The 21,860-nt window shown below is 33.7% G+C and overlaps 1 protein-coding gene across 3 annotated transcripts in view; it reads right to left on the reverse strand.

Annotated features, from left to right (window-relative positions):
• LOC149414820 (uncharacterized) overlaps nt 1–21,860 on the reverse strand; it is a 399,189-nt gene that overhangs the window by 200,349 nt on the left and 176,980 nt on the right. For all 3 annotated transcript variants that reach the window (XM_089642875.1, XM_089642874.1, XM_089642877.1), the window contains one exon: nt 4,636–5,527. In XM_089642875.1, coding sequence (XP_089499001.1) covers nt 4,636–5,527 — 892 coding nt within the window. The remainder of the gene's footprint in view (nt 1–4,635; nt 5,528–21,860) is intronic.

The following is a 21,860-nucleotide window of genomic DNA, read 5'->3' on the forward strand; positions in this document are numbered from 1 at the left end:
CCGTTTGTCAAGCGATTTTAATGCCTATTACCTACAATATAAGGTGTACCAAGAATATACACATTTTTGGCTTGTAGCTTCCTCTTAAAGTAACAGCGGGCCGTGTACAGTACAGCTAGCTTCTGATATTTTAAAATTATCCATTACACTTGTCAGCTACGTAAATTTCATCACGAACTACTAATAAATAAATAAGTACAAATAAATAGAAAAAAACATTTATTGATCCAGTGTTAATATTTCATCCAAGTGCGCATTATCGTAAAATCTACAAATACTGTACATTACAAGGATGATCCATTAAGGGTTGCTTTTCCACCCTTAAATTACTACCACGGGGGTGATTACATAGAATTAACTTCCTAACTTATGAACACATTATTCATGTAATATATTCTATTACGTCTTAGAACATTTAGTAGCTGTGTGAACGAATGCGTCGAGTTACCAGCTACGTGGCTTCAATTCCTGTTAGGCAGGTCCTCCATAATTGCTGTAGAGCAAAATCAATTCGGATATCGACATATTTATCATCAATGAAGCAGCCTTTGAAAAGTGCATTTTTTAGTCATCGTTAAAAAAGCACCAAAAAGAATAATTAAAAAAAATAATAAACTTAATTGAATCGAAAGCAATATTTTCCTACTATAATGACGGAAACAGAAGGTTTTCAAATATATTTTTTTATTAAAAAGAAAACGCACAACATGAGCCATTGAATAAAATATTAAGCATAATTTTTATTTTTGGAACAACTTTTTAGAGTAAAACCTCAACTTGTAATATTTAATTATTGACGATAATATTGGCGATTTTAAACGAAAATTTAAAACAGAAAAATCAGAACAAGATACGGTCAGTTCTGGCCAATTGAAGGCGAAGGTCAATTAAAAAAACGTAATTAATTATTAATAATATTATAAATTTATAATCTGAAATATAATATGACAAAACTAATCCATAAAGAATTATTTGCCTATGATGTCAAACTGTACAAAGCCATACCTATACCTATATTATGCATACAATAGCAATTTATAAATAATGCATTACGTTGCAATGAAGATTTATTGAAGACTAATCAATCAATTGAATACGATGGGTTTTATTTATTAACAACATTATTAAAACCCCTAGCATGCTTTAAAAAATGCATAATCTATGAAATTATTAGATTTTAAAATTTTTGCTGATTTATTGAAGACCAATCAAATATAAAATAGATTTACGTTTATGTGACAATAGCGTTAAAATTTAACGCATATCATGCTATTACGGAACAAAGAAAATAATTATTATTTTAAAAAAATATTACCGTTGAATATGTTAATATATATATGGGAGGCGGGTTTTGGTACCGCCGCCCCGGGAATCATTTTTGTATAACCGACACGATAGCTTTTTGTTTGACAAGCCCCCAAAGGGCACACAAACTCCAACGGCTCGGAGGGCTTTGAAGCAGAGAATGGACGGTTATCTCGAGAGTATTTCCTCCTGGGGTAAAAATAATCTCGTCGAATTTAATGTTTCAAAGACCCAATCCTGTCTGATTACGTCTAAAAGGGATCCAAATGATAATCTAGTCTCCTTCAACGGAAGCAATCTTCCGAACAGGCCTTCCATTGATATGCTTGATATAACTGTAAGTGACCAGCTCAGGTACGGGGGCTCCATCGAAGCCAGAGTAAAGTTGGCCTCTCAGAAGCTGGGCGTACTGTACAGGTCGCAGATACTTTAATAATACACAATTGCTGACCCTGTACAAATCGCAAGTGCGCCCTACTGTCGAATTTGGCAGCCATCTCTGGTCCGGAGCCCCTAAATACCTGAAAAAAACCCTAGACTCTGTGCAAAAACGGGCGGTCCGTTTGATAGATTCCCCAATCTTAACAGACGGACTGCAATCTTTAGAGCACAGGCGTCAGGTAGGTATGCTGTCCTTGTTCTATCGGTATTACAATGGAAGATGCTCTGAGGAACTAGCGTCATTGATCCCTTCGGCACCGGTGCGTAGTCGGGATACACGCCAAACGCGCGCCCAACATTTGTACACAGTTGACACTTGTCACATGAGAACGGGTCGCTTCTACGATTCGTTCTTAAGTTCAACAGCTAGGCTGTGGAACGAATTGCCGGCCTCTGTTTCCTCCCTCCTACAACATGGGACTCTTCAAGACCCATGTTCACTCCTTCCTCTCCACAAAAAGACCCTCCACACAGCATCCCCAAAGATGACATAGGCCCTGAGGGAAATTATTTTCTTCAGGGCCTCCTGTGTGGAGTAAATATAAAAAAAAAAAAAAACCTCCGCTATAGGTGATCCCTACGTTTGGTGATTTAGCAGGGGTGGCGTGGTTCATCGGGTGAGGATGCGCCTGCAACCAGTTGCGTGGCGTGCCAGATCGGGAGACGCTGGTTTGGGGAGACCCTTTGATCTCTCCTACTGGTCTCTCGACCCATCGCCTTGCGCAGCAGTTGGAGGAATATATTCATACGTCCGTCACTCCTGGACATACCGATCCCTAGATTCCTCCCCAACTCTCATAACTTTTACCTCCCACCCAGAACTTCTTTTCCTTAAAAAAGACCATCCACACAGAATCCCAAAAGATGACATAGGCCTTGGGGGAAATTATTTCCCTCAGAGCCTCCTGTGTGGAGTTAGTGAAAAAAGGGAGAATTATTTGGTTTTGTCAATATTTGCATTAAGGCGATGCCATTCGTAGTAATGCAAAATCATGTGTTTTTGGTTTGAAAATTTGGTCGCCTAGAAATGTTTCAGATGCTTTAATTAAATACTGCGAGTAGAATACATCTTGGCCTTTGAAACAATCGAGTATTTTTTAGATAAGTCTTTTTATAAGCTCAGAAAAATAATGTATAAGGCCTATTAAAACTGCTTTAAAGTTCAAAATCTCCTACTTAGGAACCCATTTTCGGTTATGATTTTATTGTATAATGTGGCAAATTAAGTTATTTATAAAATAATCGAAAAAAAAATAAATATTTATGCCTGAACATCCACAAAATATAATAAAACGCACTTTTTGGCCATGTTTTTTTCTTGCGTAAATCAAAACAGGCGGATGGTGTTAAGCGGGAATTTAAACCTTATCGCCATCTACGTAAGGGTTGTTATTGATAGTGGCTCAATTTAAAATATTACACGACGTAGGCCTTAAAAAAATGAAAAATTTTGTCGATTTGTTTCTATTTAGATTTTGGATTATTATTATTTTCGTATTCCGGTTCGGATAACCCTAAAATGATGTAAGTAAATAAATATTGCGTAAAAACTAGTTATAGTAACGATGTTGTATCGACAGTAATGTGGAAAAAAGGTAACTCATCGCGTGCAGTAAGCTACATGCGTGTGCAATAGTTTCATGTTATAAAATTTACAGATGTTATCTAATAATTAGGTTCATTCGCAAATAATATATTTTCATAAAATAATCGTAGTTTTTATACCTAAAGAAATAACTTATTATGACAATATTTGAAAAACTACTACTTCCATCATTATAAGTGGAAAACGATGCTTGTGTAATGATGGGGGATAACTAAGCGGTCATACCAAACAGCAGAAATTTTGTTAATGTATTACGAACAAAAATTGTTGACTAAAGCCTCTAGAACGGTGAGCTCTGGTGTCATGAATATTGCAGTTTCCAATTTCTATTTTTAACGTAAATAAGTACAGTCCGCAAGGTCATGTAAAATTGGGTATCAAATTAATTAATTAATTTGTTAATATTGGTCATTAAAGCGAAATAAATTATTGTTTGTGATTTGAAGAAACAAAAAAAAAATCTTTGTGACCGCTAGCGGTACGAAATTTGAAATAAAGGGTATTTTTAAAATTCTGTTCGCTAATTTCAAAATTGGCTTACGTTCTTTGGTGATTTCAATTTATTTTTTATTCGACTCAATAAAATTACACATTTAAAAAAAAAATTTGGTAATTGGGCCCATTTTCCAATTTAATAATATTCAATAAAAAGGCAATGTGAAATAATGAATTTAAATAAAATAATATTAAACTGAGAACAAATAAAATAAAATATAATTATAAGGGCGGCGATGAACAAAGAATCTGCAAATATTATGAGGTACGGTTGTATAATATAATAAAGTGTATAATGTAATGGTATACATATTTGTTTTATCCTTTTACTTTATAATTTTTTTGTTCTTTAATCCATCTTTTGATTTTGTTTCTTTAATGTTTTTGTTTCCCATTAAATGTGAGATCAGCTTTCAAGGGTTCAAACCTCGAGACAAGGATGTAAGTTTTTGCGTAAAAATCGGTAGGTACCCACAGCGATTACAATAATTTACTATAAAAATTAAACAAAAAATATTATAAATAACAATATTATGTAGTAAGATTTAGTTGTGTCTAGTGGCTAGATCTGAATAGCAAGGCACTCAAAAGTGAATATTCGCTTTAAATTGACACAAGAAACGCGCGTTACCGGATTGTCACAACAAACAATATTATTATTTCAAAGGAGGGTGTGAATAATTTTCTGTCAAACGCCGCTTTGACAGATGACGTCTTAGCAATTTTTAAAGTATATCATAATAACAATATTAAAGCAAACTGATACATTTAAATTTGAATAGACTTACCTCCACGCATCTGAGATTTTCTTTATCCAAGAGATACTCCATGGACTTGTGAGTCCTGCCGACCGGTATGGGCGGCGGCAACTGCAACAGACTCCTGGCTCTGTTCCCCACAAGGTGCACAGTCCTCGTGGTCTCCGTGTCCAGGTCTGTCTCCAACAAGCCGCCCTTGTAGCAGTCCGAAACCGAGGAGTCGCGCCTCTCCAGTTCCCCTCGCTCGGCGCTCAACAATTGATTCAGAACGACTTCCAAATTATTACTGTCCACACTGTCATTATTTTTAATTTCTTGATTGCGAGATTGTTGGTACGAGTTTAGGGGTGTCCCGTTGGGTTTCTTCAGTGGCGCGTCTCCGTTGGGGCTGCGGGGTTGCCGGCCGGGCGGCAAGGGCGGCCGCCCCATCGCCGGTTTCAAGGGAATGTAAACAAAATTCTCCCCATCATTGCCGGCTATCTCTCCCGCTTTCAAAACTACAGCCTCCGTATCACAGGCGATATTTCCACCGTTACTCTTAACAACAACACTTGGTTTAACGATGTCGTCGACATTTCCGATGTCTTTTTTTTGCTTTTTACGCGAGGAGAATCGAAAGTTTGCGAAACGAGAGAGGAAGCCGCCGATTCGACTGCGCGGCGGTTTAGGGGGGACTGCCGGCTTTTCCATCGGGGGTGTTTTATTGTTATTGGGGGGTGGCAGGTCGGGTCGCGGTGCGCACGCGCGGACAGCCTGGGGTGGACTGACGGGAGGTTGGGCAGAGTTGGAGGTGGGGGAGCCCCCTCCGGAGCGCCGCTCGATGACGTTGATGTTTCGGCAGTCGGCCGGCAGGCGCGGCGGTGGCGCTAATGGCGGCGGCTCGGCGGCCGGCGGCGCCGCTGGCGGAGGCGGCTCGTAACTGCTGGAAATAAACACATGAATCAGCATTGCGTAAAGTGTAAACATCAATGAATTCATATTTACATAATAATATATTCTAACCCAATGAATAAACACACACCAGAATCTCTCAATTTGAGAATACATTATACATAGACGAAAGTGAATTTCATTGTCTAGTCACTGATTTTTAACATTACAATTCTTTTGTACAGTTTGACAGATGACTTTTGAACAGCTGATAGCGGCATTTCGTATCTGTCATAATAAAAAAATCTACCAACGGTTTTACAGACGTAGGAAGGAAAATGTCTTTTGATTTAAAATGGTTTTTTTATGTTCACACAGCATTTAACTGATAATCCTGGAACTCCTCCCGCCGTCTATCCGCTCTACGCTTATCAAAACTATCTAAACATCTGTTCGCATTTTTTCGGATCTCATTCTTTATTCGATCGTACATAGTTAGGTACGGTTTTTAACAGACACACGTCAAGAATATCTTTTCTTACACATTAAATTTCATTACACAAGCGTTTTATTTCACACACATTTTAGTTCATTTCGCATGTTATCATACATATTTAATTTCATTTTATTCCATACATATTTCATTAAATTACGGACATTTGAATTTGATCTCATTTCATTCGCATTTAATTTAATTTCATACACATTTCAATTCACTTCATAAATATTTCATACATGATTTTTTATAAAATCTATTTTATACACATTTAATTTAATTTCATACATATTTCATTTAATTTCAAACATATTTCATTTAAATTCACACATATTTATTTTAATTTCATTTCATACATATTTAATTTAATTTCACACAAATTAATTTTAATTTCATACATATTACATTTCATTTCATACATATTTCATTTAATTTCAAACGTATTCATTTAATTTCACACATATTTATTTTAATTTCATACATATTTAATTTCATTTCATTAATATTTAATTTAATTTCCCACAAATTTCATTTAATTCTCATTTAACTAAACTTCATATACATTTCAAATCACTTCATATTTATTTCATATCATTTCATACATATTTTTTTATAAAATCTATTGCATACACATTTTATACATATATCAATTGTTTTCATACACATTTTTAAACATATACTTATTTCAATTCTTTTCATATACATTGTTATATATATAAATTCTTTTCATACACATTTTAATTCATTCCCACTCATTTCAATTCATTCATACACATTTAAAACAAATGATTTTCATACAAATGATTTTCATACAAATGATTTTCAAACAATTGATTTTCATACAAATGATTTTCATACAAATGATTTTCATACAAATGATTTTCATACAAATGATTTTCATACAAATGATTTTCATAAAATTATATTCATACAATAGATTTTCATGCAATTGATTTTCAAACAAATGATTTTCAAACAAATGATTTTCAAACAAATGTTTTTCAGACAAATGATTTTCATACGAATGATTTTATTACAAATGAATTTCATACGCACGAATTTTATTCTCATCGTCATACACATAAGTCATGCCTCATAGAATATTTCATTGTGATAGTATTATTATTTTCAGGAAGTGTAGATAGTGTTTAATGGTAACTTGTAACGGTTGTTTGGAAGCAGTAAAAGGGCGTTACTGTTCTATTTTGAGTTACACTTAACATTGTTGCTTGAAACCCGGCATTGCACGGTAAAAATAGAATATATGAATAAATACATATTTAAACAACTTTTTTTGATGTTATAAAAATAAATGGCAGAAAATCTGTTTGTATGTTCCTATGTGTAATTTTACGTAAGGGTGACGTTTTTAAGCTCAGTTTTTCGTTGTTAGAGTAAGTTATTTATTATCTATATAAATGACAACACTAACCTTAACATTTTCAGTTTTGGTGATGATACCGTTATATTATTTCAAGAAGAAAACTTGACGGATATATTTAATGTGGTTGAACAAGGGTTTAGTACACTTCAATATTGGCTGAAATTTAACTCGCTTTCTAAGGATGGGTTGTTTCACAGAATTTGAACAATTCAACAAATTTCACAGTTAAGGCCCCGTAGTAAAGGTTCAAAGATGGTTTGAAAGGGAGATATATAAATATCAATGTTAGAGGGAGCGCGCTTTTTTTTTTTTTTTTTTTTTTTTTTTTTTTATTTAATATCAAAATAATATACAAAATTCAAAAAGTCCCAATAAACTACTTTAAAGTAGTTTGTCATTGGGTGCTTTTAACTTAAACAGATTATATCAAATGTATACATTCATATCATGAGAGGTGTAATACAATAAAAATAAAAACAAAAAACAATTAAAGCGTATGCAGTTAGAAATAGTTTGTATTAGAGTCTAGTACAAACTATTTCTTTCAGCTAGCCAATTTTTCAACAAAAAAATTCTTTTTATATTTGTACATTTTTTGATTTCTGCAGGTAACATATTTAAACAATTTGGTATCATGTAGTCTAGCGTTCTTTTTCCATATTTGTTTACATGCTTTGGTACGATTAGTCCTTCATTTAATGTAAATCGAGTATTGTAAGTGTGTTCCAGTCTATTTATGTACATAGGGCTATTTATGTGTTGAAAAATTATTTTATACCACATAATTGCTCTTACCGAGAGGATTTTCAGATTTTGATAAAGGTGTGGAACATTATGCCTTTGTTCATATAAACTTTTATGAGCTAATAATTTAACAAGAGAATTTTGAACTGCTTGAACATGATTTATATTTGTTTTAGAGGAAAATCCCCAAGCTGTAATTCCATACCTTATGATAGATTCAGCTAGTGATAAATAAATTATTCGAAGTGTGCATATTGGAACATAAAATTTTAATTTATATAATCTACTAATAATAGATCTCAGTCATTCACAGACTTTATTTATCTGTAAATCCCATTTGAAAAAACAATCAATAATAACACCTAAATAAACATATTTTTTAACCAGTTCAATATTTTCACATGTACACAACGCAGGGATACCAACATGTAGGCAATCTGAATTGTGTGTTTTAATTTCGGGTATAATAGTATTTACCTTGGCATTGGGTGATCTAATGTGTATCAATTTAGTTTTTTTTGCACTTATGATTAGGCCAGAGTCGTGAGACCATTTTAAAAGTTCAATGTAATCTTTTTGTAAAAGTTCAATACATAATTGCAAATCACTGCAAGAAAACACCAATGCAGTATCATCCGCGTACACAAAGTGTTTTACATGTTTAAAAATAAATTTAATAAAAGATACATAAATTATATATAAAATAGGACCTAATATGGAACCTTGAGGAACACCTGCTAAGATTTTTCTTTTTTTACTTAATGTGTTCAAAAGCTTTATTTGCATGCACCTGTTGTTCAAATAATTTTCAAATAGTTTTAGAAGTTTCCCTCTTATTCCTATGATTTCTAGTATTTTCAACAATTTTTTATGGTTAATAGTGTCAAATGCCTTGGAATAATCTATAAATAAGACTAATACATGATGTTTATTATTTAAATTATTATTTATCAAGCTGGCAAACTTTTGAAGTAGCACTTCAGTGCCCTTTTTTTTTGGAATCCATATTGGTTAGTATCAATAATAGAAAAATCTTCCAAATATTTTATTAATTTAATTTGAATGTATTTTTCAAGAATTTTTTCGAGTGATGGCAAAATACTGATTGGTCTATAATTACCTAAAATGGTGTGATCACCTCCTTTATAAATGGGTCTGATAATACTACATTTTAAATCATCTGGAATTTTTGCTTCAAATAAGATTCTGTTTACAAAATAATATTAAAAATGATAGTAATTAAGCAAAATGGTGAAAATATTCAATAAAACACATGTCGTTTGAAATAGAGCAAAAATCTCTCGACAAATGCTTTAGCTGCATTTAAAGATACACTGTGATTTTTCAAGTGCTTATAACATATTAAATAACAGAACAAAACGTGTTTTTATAAATTTTTGGATCTTACTTTGCGAGTTTTTTTTCTAGTGAATTTCATATAATTAATGTTTCGGCATAAAAAAGTATAAATATTATCGTCAAAAATAACTTCTTTTTTTATAAATTAAAAAGTCAAAATGTTTCTTAAAATAAAACGAGAAACTTGTTATAATTCGGTAGAAATTGGGTATGCGGGTGAAAGGTGAAAGTCCCATTCAAGTTCTGTTATTATATCATTGTAAGCCAGTTGCTTCATAAAATTGAAATAATAACAGAACTTGAATAGAACGTTCACAAAACTTGAAAATTAACTTTGAAATCTGAAGAATTGTTCAAATTCTCTGACACAAACCCGTCCTAAGTATACACATAACCTGAACCCAATTCAAAAATGAATCATAAAGTCGATACTAAAAATACCCATAAGAACGCCATCGATTGAAATTTTCTATAGTTTTGATGTACCAAACGTACAAGAAAGAAAAATATACTATTGGAACTATTAAAAAATACTGAATCCTCTACAATACCGCGTATTCATCAAACTAGATCAAATCACAATGACATCAAAAATATTCCAACCACATTCGGACAAAGAAACTACATTTATTTTCCGACAAAACTCCTCAACATTCTTCCCTAAGATATAAAGCGAATAGAAACGTTTAATGATCACAAATCAAGATTATAATTCTGGCTGAAAGAGATCAATGAAAAACTCTGAAAAAAACATTAAAAATAGAAGTGAAAAACTTTATATTTTGGTAGAAAGCAGTCTCTTTGTGGTTTTGACATATTAATTTAAATAAAACAATAACATTGTTTGTAACCACGATTTAAACAATCAATAAATCGTTGTTACAAACAAAGTTATTGTTTTATTTCAATGAATAACTTTTGTCCGCCTCAGCACAGGTCACCCTAATGAGAAGGACTAACAAATACAATTACTATTCATATATTGATTATCATTTTTTGTATATATACAATATTTAAATAGTCGATATAATAATTTAAAAAAAAACTAACTTTTCGAGGGTCATAAGGATATGAAACTAATATGAATAATGTACACACGAATCCTACAAACAGACAGTAAATTAGGTAGGTAACCAACTAGTTATTTCATAAATACGACTAGATGTAAATGTGATTTTGTAGACGTATTTTGAAGCGTAATATTATTACAGAAAATATATAGCGTTTAAGTCAAACTTATAATAGCACAGGAAGTGTATCAGTTCTAGACTATGTGGTCTGAGATCAGGGCCGGAGCTGGCAAAGGCGCAGTGGAACGTAGCACCAGGGCGGAACACCAAAGGGGGCGCTAGGAATAACATTTAATTTTCCTAAAATATATATATTTTTTAAATCAACCTGTAAATAAAAAACAAGTCGACACTATACCAACCTAGCTAAATGCCAATATTTTCTGTATTAACTGCTGTTATGTCCGCGTGAAAAACCAGTAAACTAAGTTTTGGGTCTAACTAAGGTGGGTCATTAATAAGTAACTTTGAGTGATTTTATTTGACAGTTTTTCTCGAATATTCAAAGCTGTTTCTTAAAAAATAAAATGGGCGCATTTAGAACACAGAAAATTCAATAATATGTAAAATGTATGTTGTCTATTTGAACCTTAGTATACATGTACGTAAAGACTATATTGACAAATCACAGACTATTTGTAATCGACAAAACGAAATCAATGTGTGCCTTTTACTAGACTAATTTACAACAACTTTTATTATTACTTACCTTAAATAAATACATAATTACATTAACATTTATTTTTTAAACATTTTTTAGTATAAATCAATCATATATTAATGTAATTTAAACTCAAATTTGTTTAAATTTTTCTTCTAATTTTATTCCTTTAGCCAAATATCTTAATTGCTCCTTACATCAAGGTCGTTTGACTCGTATTATGTAAGCATTTGTAGTGTAGGTTTTAATTTGTTCTTAGAAATTAAATTGATGTGTGTCCGTTAGTTATTTTGTAGATTGCAAATATAGTATTGAAGTAAATAATACGTTTAAATGACAAGATATTGAACTCCTTTGACATTTCCTTGATTTTCGTATATCTAGTTTTTTTAAGTATAATTCAAAGAATAATCATATTACCATGAAAGATTGGTTTGCACTCAGACCTATTGGACATTAGAAAATGAGTTGAAACGGGGAGGTTATCGTTTATTCTTTCTGCACCAAGCGCAAAAATCTTAAGTAAGTTAAGTAAGTAAGTAAGTTCGGCCCTGCCTAAGCTGCACACTCATGACGGTTTGGACGTCATATTATAATAATAGAAAACGGCGTAGAACACACTGTTTGCTGTGAAAAGCTGGCTTTATAACATTTAGTAAAGCGAAGGCGTAAGTAGACATGAAGGCGAGCCAAACGCCAACGTTTTAACAGTAATTTTTTGCTTATCAGGTAGGCGCCAACTACAGAGTTTTCCAATAAGAGGTGTTATTTTGATATTCAATCGTAAAAGATCAATGGTTTCGTTGCTTGTGTGGCACGTAGCGCCGTCTTGTTGAAAGTAAACGTTGTCCAGATCAATACCATCCAATTCAAACCATAAAAAATCATTAATCATCTCTCGATAGCGCAATCCATTCTCCGTAACTGTTGCTCCAGCCTCATTTTCGAAAAAGTAAGGTCCAATGACTCCGCCGGACCATAAACCGCGCCAAACAGTCACACGTTGAGGATAGAGAGGCTTTTCAACAATAACTCTTGGGTTTTCCGAGCCCCAGATGCGACAATTTTGCTTGTTGACGAAGCCACCGAGGTGGAAATGGGCCTCATCACTCAAGATGATTTGCATTTGATTCACTGAAGTGAATTTTAATAATTTCAATGCGTTGTTGAAGCGTGTATCGTTCCATTGTTATTAATGGCGTAGTTTCTACTTGTCAGTTGTCAAAAAATGACAGCTTCAAAAGTAACATCTACAGAAATAGCGGGCCATTCAAAATAACACCTCTTATTGGAAAACCCTGTACTTACAATATAAATATACAAAGTTCATATTTTACATTTTTTTGCATTTAAACTACAGCGTTCTGGAGCGATACTATGTGGCGAGGTAATGTCAGAGAAACAATTAAAGAAAACCAAAGCAGGAATGAACACTATAGCCGAAAACGATCGAAATTTTTTTTTACAGGTTGTAAAAGAATAAAATAAAAAACAGTGTTGATCTACTGTCTTTCGTGTCTAGGATGAAAGAAGTATATTAGAAGAATGAATTAATGATGATTGTAAGTATGTCTGAAGTCATGTTGTTTGAAAGACAGAGTACGAAAACAGTGTGCGATATAGTTGTGAATGAGGATTATTAGGAGCAGGTGGATAAGTTTGTGTATTTGGGAAGTGTGTTTACGAGATATGGGAATGCTGAAAGAGATATTGAAGCAAGGGTAAATGCAGGTAACTCCATTAATGGAGGACTGAACACGGTTGACGCGAACAAGAAATGTTCAAAGAAGCAATTGAGTGCTGGTACGTATCCCGATGATGGCAGCGTGGCATGGAACTGGCAGAGGAAGGATGAAAGTAGACTGAATGTCGTAGAAATGAGATCCTTGAGGCGTGTGTGTAGTAGAACCACGTATGATCTTGTGAGGAATGTGGAATATAAAGCAGATTTAAGTAATGAGTAAAATTACGATACGGACGTAAAAAAATAGTGCACGGGGAAAAATAAGTATTGCTGATTTCTTAAAATCCTGTAAAAACGGGGTAGCGTGTAATAAACTTGTAGTACATTCATAATATATCATGACACGTGTTCGTGCACCTGCGTTTGTCTTGATAGTACACAATGAGGAAATGCGAAAATATTATAATTTTTATGAAATCGTGTTCTCACATCGCCATAACACCTTCGTGTTTTACTGATAGTTTATTAGGAAACCTGTCAATTAATTCGTTAAACGCCTGCAGTCCAGTTTTTAAACGAAATTTGAATAATTTTAAGAGATTTTTGATAAATTAGCAATATTTTGCATCAGCAAATTTTCTACACGTGTAAGAAGATTATACGACGTGATACGAATGGAAGACATAGAAGACATAGCACGATCAAGTAAACCGGTTACTTGAGTCGGACCCTGTCAAGAATAATAGAAGAATAGGTATGTATGAGACGATGTATGTTCGTGAATGAAGCAAGAAGTATGTGCTAAGATCGAATTATTTGGCGGTTCGTCCACTCTTTTTAACCCTGCGGGGAAACATGGTGTGGTACATAGTTAGTCTTCTCCAGCACATACCGAGGGGGAGGGGGTGTATCAGTTTCAGTGGTTCGAATTATCGACCAGTGGCGGCTCGTATACTAGTATTCATTCAACAATTATTGCTTATTACCTACATTTTTTTCTACCTGAAAACAACCAACTTTATTTTTGTGGGAAAGGCTTTGTTAGTGCTGAGTGCTATGCATAAAAAACCTTGTTTTATAAACATTAGTTTATCATTAAAAATAATGACTCTATTAATGTTTTTGTAACTGACAAAAATTCAAATTTAAATGAAGATTTTTCACTTCGGTGTGGATATAACATCATATCCATCTAACGAAAAGAATATTAAAATCAATCCAAGAATTGAATTTTGAAAAAAAAAAATTATATTTTAATTAAGTTTTTCAGTTAGGTGGGATTTTTCCACCTAACTAAAAGAATCCTGAAAAAATTGAAAATTTGAGAAAAATAAATCATTCTCAACTACAACATCAATAAAGTCGTACTTTTTAATCTTAGCACTAGAATCACTTGAAAAGTCACGAGCCGCTACTGGTGTCCATATTTCCACATTAGTCTCATCTTGCTGTTCTTTTAGATGTCTCACTCCTCATATTCTTGGACTGTTTGCTTATAGCGTCTTTCCTGATGAAAATTTTTATTTTCATATTTTTTCGCAGTCACAGAGACAAGCCTGTATTTCAAGGTTCGAATGGTTAGTTTCTTGTCTTGGCAAATCCTGCAAAGTTTCTCAATTTAGCGATTTCGCTCTAACGTAACAAAATTATGAAACGTAAATTAGTAGATATTTTGTGAAAATAACGGCACAAATCTGAGGGAATGCCAGAGGTAATAATAATACGCCGTACATTTCATCACCTTCGCTGACCCATCCGTGATGAAATATAGTTTCCTTTCATCACCTTTAAGACTTCATATCTAGACTCAGGACCACTCCCACGCCTTTCTCGTTAACTTCACCATCTCAGCAAGTACAGGGGACATAATTCAATATCATTATCATGAGTAATTTTGGCAATGACTAAATAATGAACTAACCAACCATCACGCCATTCCTTCCCTGTGGTAAGCTACGAGGATGGAAAGACACACACATCTGTCATAAACAATCATATAATACTCTTATAAAGTCAATAAGTAGATATTTGATGCAATCCTGGATCATCCATGATTTCTCCTTCCATCAATGTTCACGTCATATGTTCTCTTTGTCATTTTCATTATTTATTTTACACACTTTTCAGAGGTAATTATGTATGAATAGTAAACATTATACACTATTTATTATACATAGCTAAACTGCCTTAACTGAAGTGATAAATTGGAGATGTCCACTGACTCGGTATAATTATTTCCCTTTGTAAGTATTTTGGTCTATGAGGAATACACACGGTAGTTAGTCCCAAAATTTCTGCACTGAAATAAATCTCGACTTATAATATAACGTAGTGGGATCCGAAAGCATATCAATGCAAGCAATTCGAGAAAATTATCTACTAACACCTACAATATTTATATTTTGAAATTCGCTTTTTATGAGTTTTTTTTTTGATTATGTGGTATTTTGCAATAAAAGTGATTAAAATAATTTTCAGAACACCATTTTTTTTCTCTTTATGATATATTTTGATATCAACGTTTAGTTGGCTGTGATTGATTTGACTGCCCTAACAAGTGCCCAAGGTGATTTATTATTCCGTCCGCCGCCTTTTATTTCGGAACAATGCACCACTAACATAATCACCAGAAACAAGTGTACAAGGAGATGGACTTTCCGAGCGTCACAAGGTTTGTTATCTATGTGAGGATACTGTGTCAGCGCTTAATTAGCAGCAGACACATACCTGGACGGATGACGAACCTCGTGCTGGCACTGTTGGTGGCGCGGTGCACTCTTTCGCTGCAGTAGCTGGTCCAGTTTCCTCACCACCTGGGATTCTTGCTGCAGAGTCTCCATCCTCTACCTTCGTCGAATGTCACAGCGGTGCTGCCAAGGTCTGGAATCCATGAGAGGACATTGTGTCAGCGCTCTATTAGCAGCAGACACATACCTGGAAGGATGACGAACCTCGTGCTGGCACTGTTGGTGGACGCGGTGGACTCTCTCGCTGCAGCAGCCGGTCCAGTTTCCTCACCACCTAGGATTCTTGCAGCAGACTCTCCATCTCCGTGTCACCTGTTTCTGTACTTCATTTTATTTAACTTAATTTCAATTTGTAATATTTATATTATTTTTTTTTGTAATATCTGCATTAACTGTACAGCGCCCCTGAGGTGATATTTCGCAAAAGCGGCGCTATAAAAATCATCCAATAAATAAAAAATAATACTGATCGTAGAATCATTTCCAATTTAACCTGTTTGTATAAAATCATTAATTCAATGTTTGAAACCCCTGATTTATTATATGTAAACTTTTTTCATACTCCAAGTAGTTCGGTTACAAGACAGTACCTACCATATTATTGTAGCAAATCTATATCAACGTCCCAATATCACACTCCTATGCGACGGATTCAACAGCTAGGAAACAAATACTCCGATGTTGTTGATATATAGTACATCAATTTCATTATTTAAGCATACCTTATTGAAATTTTTTTCATCAAGTAGGGGAATATTTTGATAAAGCTATTTAAATTGATAGTATTACAGTATTTTGCACATTAATAGTATTTTGTCGGCTGAAAGAAAAAAAATATTTTTATATTTATATTTTGTACCTACATACTGCGTGGATCAAATTCAATAATATTTTTTTATATGTTTGTTTTAAACAGTCATTTCCTGCACTATTTACGAGTATAATTTCTTAAATATTGTTATATATGTATGTAAAAGCCTTAATAGGGGTAAAATAAAATAAATAAATAAATAATTTACTGTGCACTCCTATTCCAAACAAAAGCTAACGCTTCTATGGAAGATAGTATTTTAATCTCTTTATGTAAAAACTCAATTACTTTCTTATTTTAAAATAATAACCCACGAATTGGCTCCCAACATTGTACAGTTCGACTAGTACCTACGTCTGTCTGTGGTTTGGCACAGTTGTCACCAAGCAGACCGATATAGCTGTCATTGTCAATGAAAGCGTTGCACAATTGGCGCACTCAATTACCGACCCCCTAAGTGCCGATATGGATCGACGTTTTCAGGGGCGATGTCTTCGTAGACAATAGCTCATCACACCAGCTGAGGGCAAGATACTGTCAGCATCACAAACACATCAACCCGGTGAATCTATGTCCTCCCCGCCCTTATCCAAACGGCGCCTGATGCAACCACAATTTTGAATACTACACTACACACTATGCACATTGCACACTGCCTAGTTTTATCTCCTTCCAGATCCCCATATCTCCATTTGACGGCCGGCATAGTCCAGTGGTAACGCATTGGACTGCCATTCCGAAGGTCGTGGGTTCGAACCCGGCGTGCGCAAATAAATTTTATTTGATTAATTTGTGTTATTTCACAATTAATTAATTAAAATAATATATAGTATATTTGCGGCACGTTCCAGAGTGGAAGATACTACCAGTATCGCCCTGGTGTAAGACCACCATTCAGAATTGAAACGTTGCTCCAAATGGCTTTAGCCGTGTTTAGTGACTAGATCTGAATAGCCGGGTACTTCCCCACCTTCCTCTTTCCCTTCCCCACTTACCTTCAGCCTCACAACATCCCCCAATTGGGGATGCCATAGTCTCACTGGCTCCAGACGGGAGCAGTTGGGACTCTTGTGAGGAATTCACTATAAAAAAAAATAAAAAAAAAGATCTCCGAGAGTTTTTTCAGCATTGCATCATTTCACAGAGCAGTGGCTATTCACGCTAACGCAGACTTTATTTTCAATTTTCTATTAAAATATTATGCGGGTTTTCCAATAAGAGGTGTTATTTTGATATTCAATCGTAAAAGATGAATGGTTTCGTTGCTTGTGTGGCACGAAGCGCCGTCTTGTTGAAAGTAAACGTTGTCCAGATCAATACATTCCAATTGCGGCCATAAAAAATCATTAATCATCTCTCGATAGCGCAATCCATTCACCGTAACTGTTGCTCCAGCCTCATTTTCGAAAAAGTAAGGTCCAATGACTCCGCCGGACCATAAACCGCACCAAACAGTCACACTTTGAGGATAGAGAGGCTTTTCATCAATAACTCTTGGGTTTTCAATTTTGATTACTGTGCACCTATTAAAAAGTAATTTACCCCCACTTTGATTTTCAAAATCATTAGTTTAATTATTCAATTGCATCTAATTACTACTGATCTGACGGGAAAATTACTACAGACCTGGCAGTTTCATAGGTATACAGAGTCACCACTATCAAATTCCACGTACCGACGCGGAAAATAAGACAAAATGTAACATTTTTCTGCAACACATACACAGCCAACTATCGGACACACACACACTAAACAATAGGAAGCACGATTGGGGCAACGAGTTTAAGGATACTATTGATATATGATTCAATTTACAAATTTAAGGAGAAGCTTAATGCTAAATCACTATTTTCAATTAATTTTAATAACAAAATGGTTTAAACTACGAATACCAAATAATATGCTTTGGATAAATTGAAGTTTTTCTTTTCATTTCCCTTGAGTAGAATACAAATAAAAAAATTAATTACTCGAGAAAAAATATAAATATAAACTACTAACATTTTTATTTTTTAAATAGAAATGTATGGTCACATAAAAGAAACAACTTTAAAAAAATCTAATATTATAGCTAAGATTATATGTGATAGTTTCCCTGGAGTCATTTTTTGCTTTCTTATAAAATTGTTTACAAAATAAATAAAAACCACTTTTGTGCTTGAAATCGAGCGTTTCTAGACTCGGTTTGACAAGCGATTTTAACGGCTATTACCTATATTCGTGACGATATAAGGCATACAAAGAATATTCACATTTTTGGCTTGTAGCTTCCTCTTAAGCTTAATCTAGACGAGCACTTTACTGAATCCTAGAAATAATTATGGTAGCGTAGGTAATGTAGTTTTAGTGATTTGTTTTATCCATCCGAGCGATGGGTGTTCGGTTTTCAATTTGGACATTCGATTTAATTAATACCTCAAAATTGATTGATATATTGATACGGAGACATATGAACTGCTTACTGCGGTTAAAATCCAATGTATCCACACAGATTTCACCGTTTGTTCCATATTTTTTTAAATCCAATGTATCCACATAGATTTCACCGTTTGTCCCATATTTTTAAAATCCAATGTATCCACATAGATTTCACCGTTCGTCCCATATTTTTAAAATCCAATGTATCCACATAGATTTCACCGTTCGTCCCATATTTTTAAAATCAAATCTATCCACATAGATTTCACCGTTTGTCCCGCATTTTTAAAATCCAATGTATCCACATAGATTTCACCGTTCGTCCCATATTTTTAAAATCAAATCTATCCACATAGATTTCACCGTTTGTCCCGCATTTTTAAAATCCAATATATCCGCACAGATTTCACCGTTTGTCCCATATTTTTAAAATCCAATGTATCCACATAGATTTCACCGTTTGTCCCAGATTTTTAAGTTCTATAATATAAATTTGGCACATTTGGTAAACTTGCCATAATATGCCAAATATCGTTCGCGTAGAGAGATAATGGTTTTAGTTTATATTTTTTTAATGTTATTGTTCCATGTTTGAATAATACTAATGATTTTCATTAACGTTTATCAGTTTTACATTATGTATGTTCTTACAATCCACGTAAAAAGCCATCTGGGCGTAAAACCAGATAAAACAAAACGTTTTATTTATCTAGTCATCGGATTCTCTTTGATGTGGGTTTTTTTATCAGATTTCAACGGTTATCAATAACATTTCAAGTATGAATAACATCGATGACATAAATTTAACATTTTGACTAGGTAGGTACCTAATAATAATGATATATCTACTAATAATGGATGCGAGTGGAAAATAATTTTCTTTAAAGGAGCGGCGGGAGTTCAAAGATTAGAGATGTGCCTACGAGGGTCTTACACGATGATTTTTAAATACATATTTTTTGTTTCGGTGAATAAATGCAAACTTTTGAAGTGGAAAACAACCCACTTCCCGACATTCGATCGACCTGAAACTCGGCAGATAGGCTCGTTATCGATGACAATGCACTCTATCAACATTGTCATTGGTGGCAGTCGCGCATACACGCGAAAATTGACGACATTAAAGCAGTTAATATACGAAATAAATGTCAATCCTACCCAATCTGGATTTGGCGCAGATGTTGGCGTGGCACCTTGGAGGCCTGTCGGAATCATATTCTGACCGTGTTCGCAAATATCGCCAAATGACCATAGATTTGTCAATATCGCATTGATATAGGGTTTTATCGATCTACCGTGCTAGATACCCAGGACTGTTTTTTATTTTATTTGGAAAACCAACAATAATTATTACAAGGGGTTCCATGATAACTCAACACAGTGACAATTCAACACACTTTTAAAAAGTGATATAAAGTCATTAGAAACGATGAATTTTTTTTTAACCTAGCCTAACCTAACCTACATAACCCAGTTAATAACGTTTTTGTTACATCACTTTCCATGACTTTATATAACTTTTTATATATGTGATGAATTATCATTGTGATGATTTATCCGGTTACCATTACAAGGTATGGTGTAGTAAGTGTTAATTATTTAACCAATAATAGGTTTTCACTTAGGTATTTTAATTATTTAGTGAATATATATAATATTTATGTAAGAAAAAAAGTTACATTAGCCTATAGGGATGGGATGGAGGAAGGGAGGGGTATGGGATGGATCTAGTCTGTGTAATATGTAGCATGTACGTATGTGTATTAATAAAAAATAATAATGATAATATAATTATTTATTGATTTTAGGTTTGAAATTGTGGGGTGCTGAGTTAAATAAGTCTAATTCACTGTTTGAAGTATTAAAATTGTACGAAGCACGGTGAATAAAAGCATTTTGTTTCGAGTTAGTGTTATATTGAGGGATGTTTAATGTGTGATTTTGTCTGGTTTGTCTGATGGGTACTCTTAATTGAATTCTTTCTAGTAATTCCGGGCAATCTATCACAGAGGTGGCAATTTTTTGTAAAAATAGTACATCTGCGGAGTTTCTACGACTTTCCAGTGACGAAATCCTGAAAAACGCTGCTGACTCCTCGTGACTCAGATGAGGACGATAGGCCCGAAAATCAAGGTATCGTAGAAAACGATATTGCACTTTCTCATTCCTTTCTATGTGTGACTTATACGTCTCTTTCTGATTATAACGACGACTAGGACATGGGAGACAAAATGATAATAAATTGATGACAAATAATTCGGTAGATTCGACGCCTTCATATGTTTTTTTAAACGACAACAGAAGAATCTTCAATGAAACGAACGTCACAACACAGTAACTAACACAACGTAAAATATAATAAATATATTTTATACAAGTATCATAACATAAATGCGTGAAATGGTGAAGATTTCGAGGCGGCCAGTCCAAGGAATGCGTCCATTACGAAATGTTGGGTTTATTAATAAGTTTGGGCGATTTGAATGTATTTATAACATATTATGTAGTAATCTACTTAATGCATGTAGTTTAGATGCAAATGGATGTAGTGTAGCTCTTTGGTCTCCATTAAAAACCACACTCCCAACATAAATATTGCAGAGGTAATAAAACAGTTATCTTACCAACTTATTGAAAAAGAAAATCAGTTTCGATATTAAGAAGCGTTTTCACAAAGAGTTGTCTACTTTTCTTCTCTGCGTAGGTGTCTACAGAAAGGCTAATTCAGATGTTCATAAATCAATTTATTTACTTACTTTAAGTGTAATACAAAATGATACTCATATTCACAAAGTGAAACATTTACATGCTAACATTTATGTAAAAGTTAAAAAAAACGATTTATTTAAATGTATCTGAGATGGCCACCAGTTATATAAAAAATAAACTTTATTTCTGATTCCCTGTCAAAAGTTTTGCCTAAGTATTACGTATGCATGTTTTGTATACACGTATCAACAGTAGATTTTATATTTTTAATTTTTAATTTAGAAATTTATAATTAGTTTTTC

This window comes from Hesperophylax consimilis, chromosome 19 (assembly GCF_061612785.1).
Source record: "Hesperophylax consimilis isolate HC1 chromosome 19, BYU_Hcon_1.0, whole genome shotgun sequence".
In the NCBI taxonomy this organism is placed as follows: Eukaryota; Metazoa; Arthropoda; class Insecta; order Trichoptera; family Limnephilidae; genus Hesperophylax; species Hesperophylax consimilis.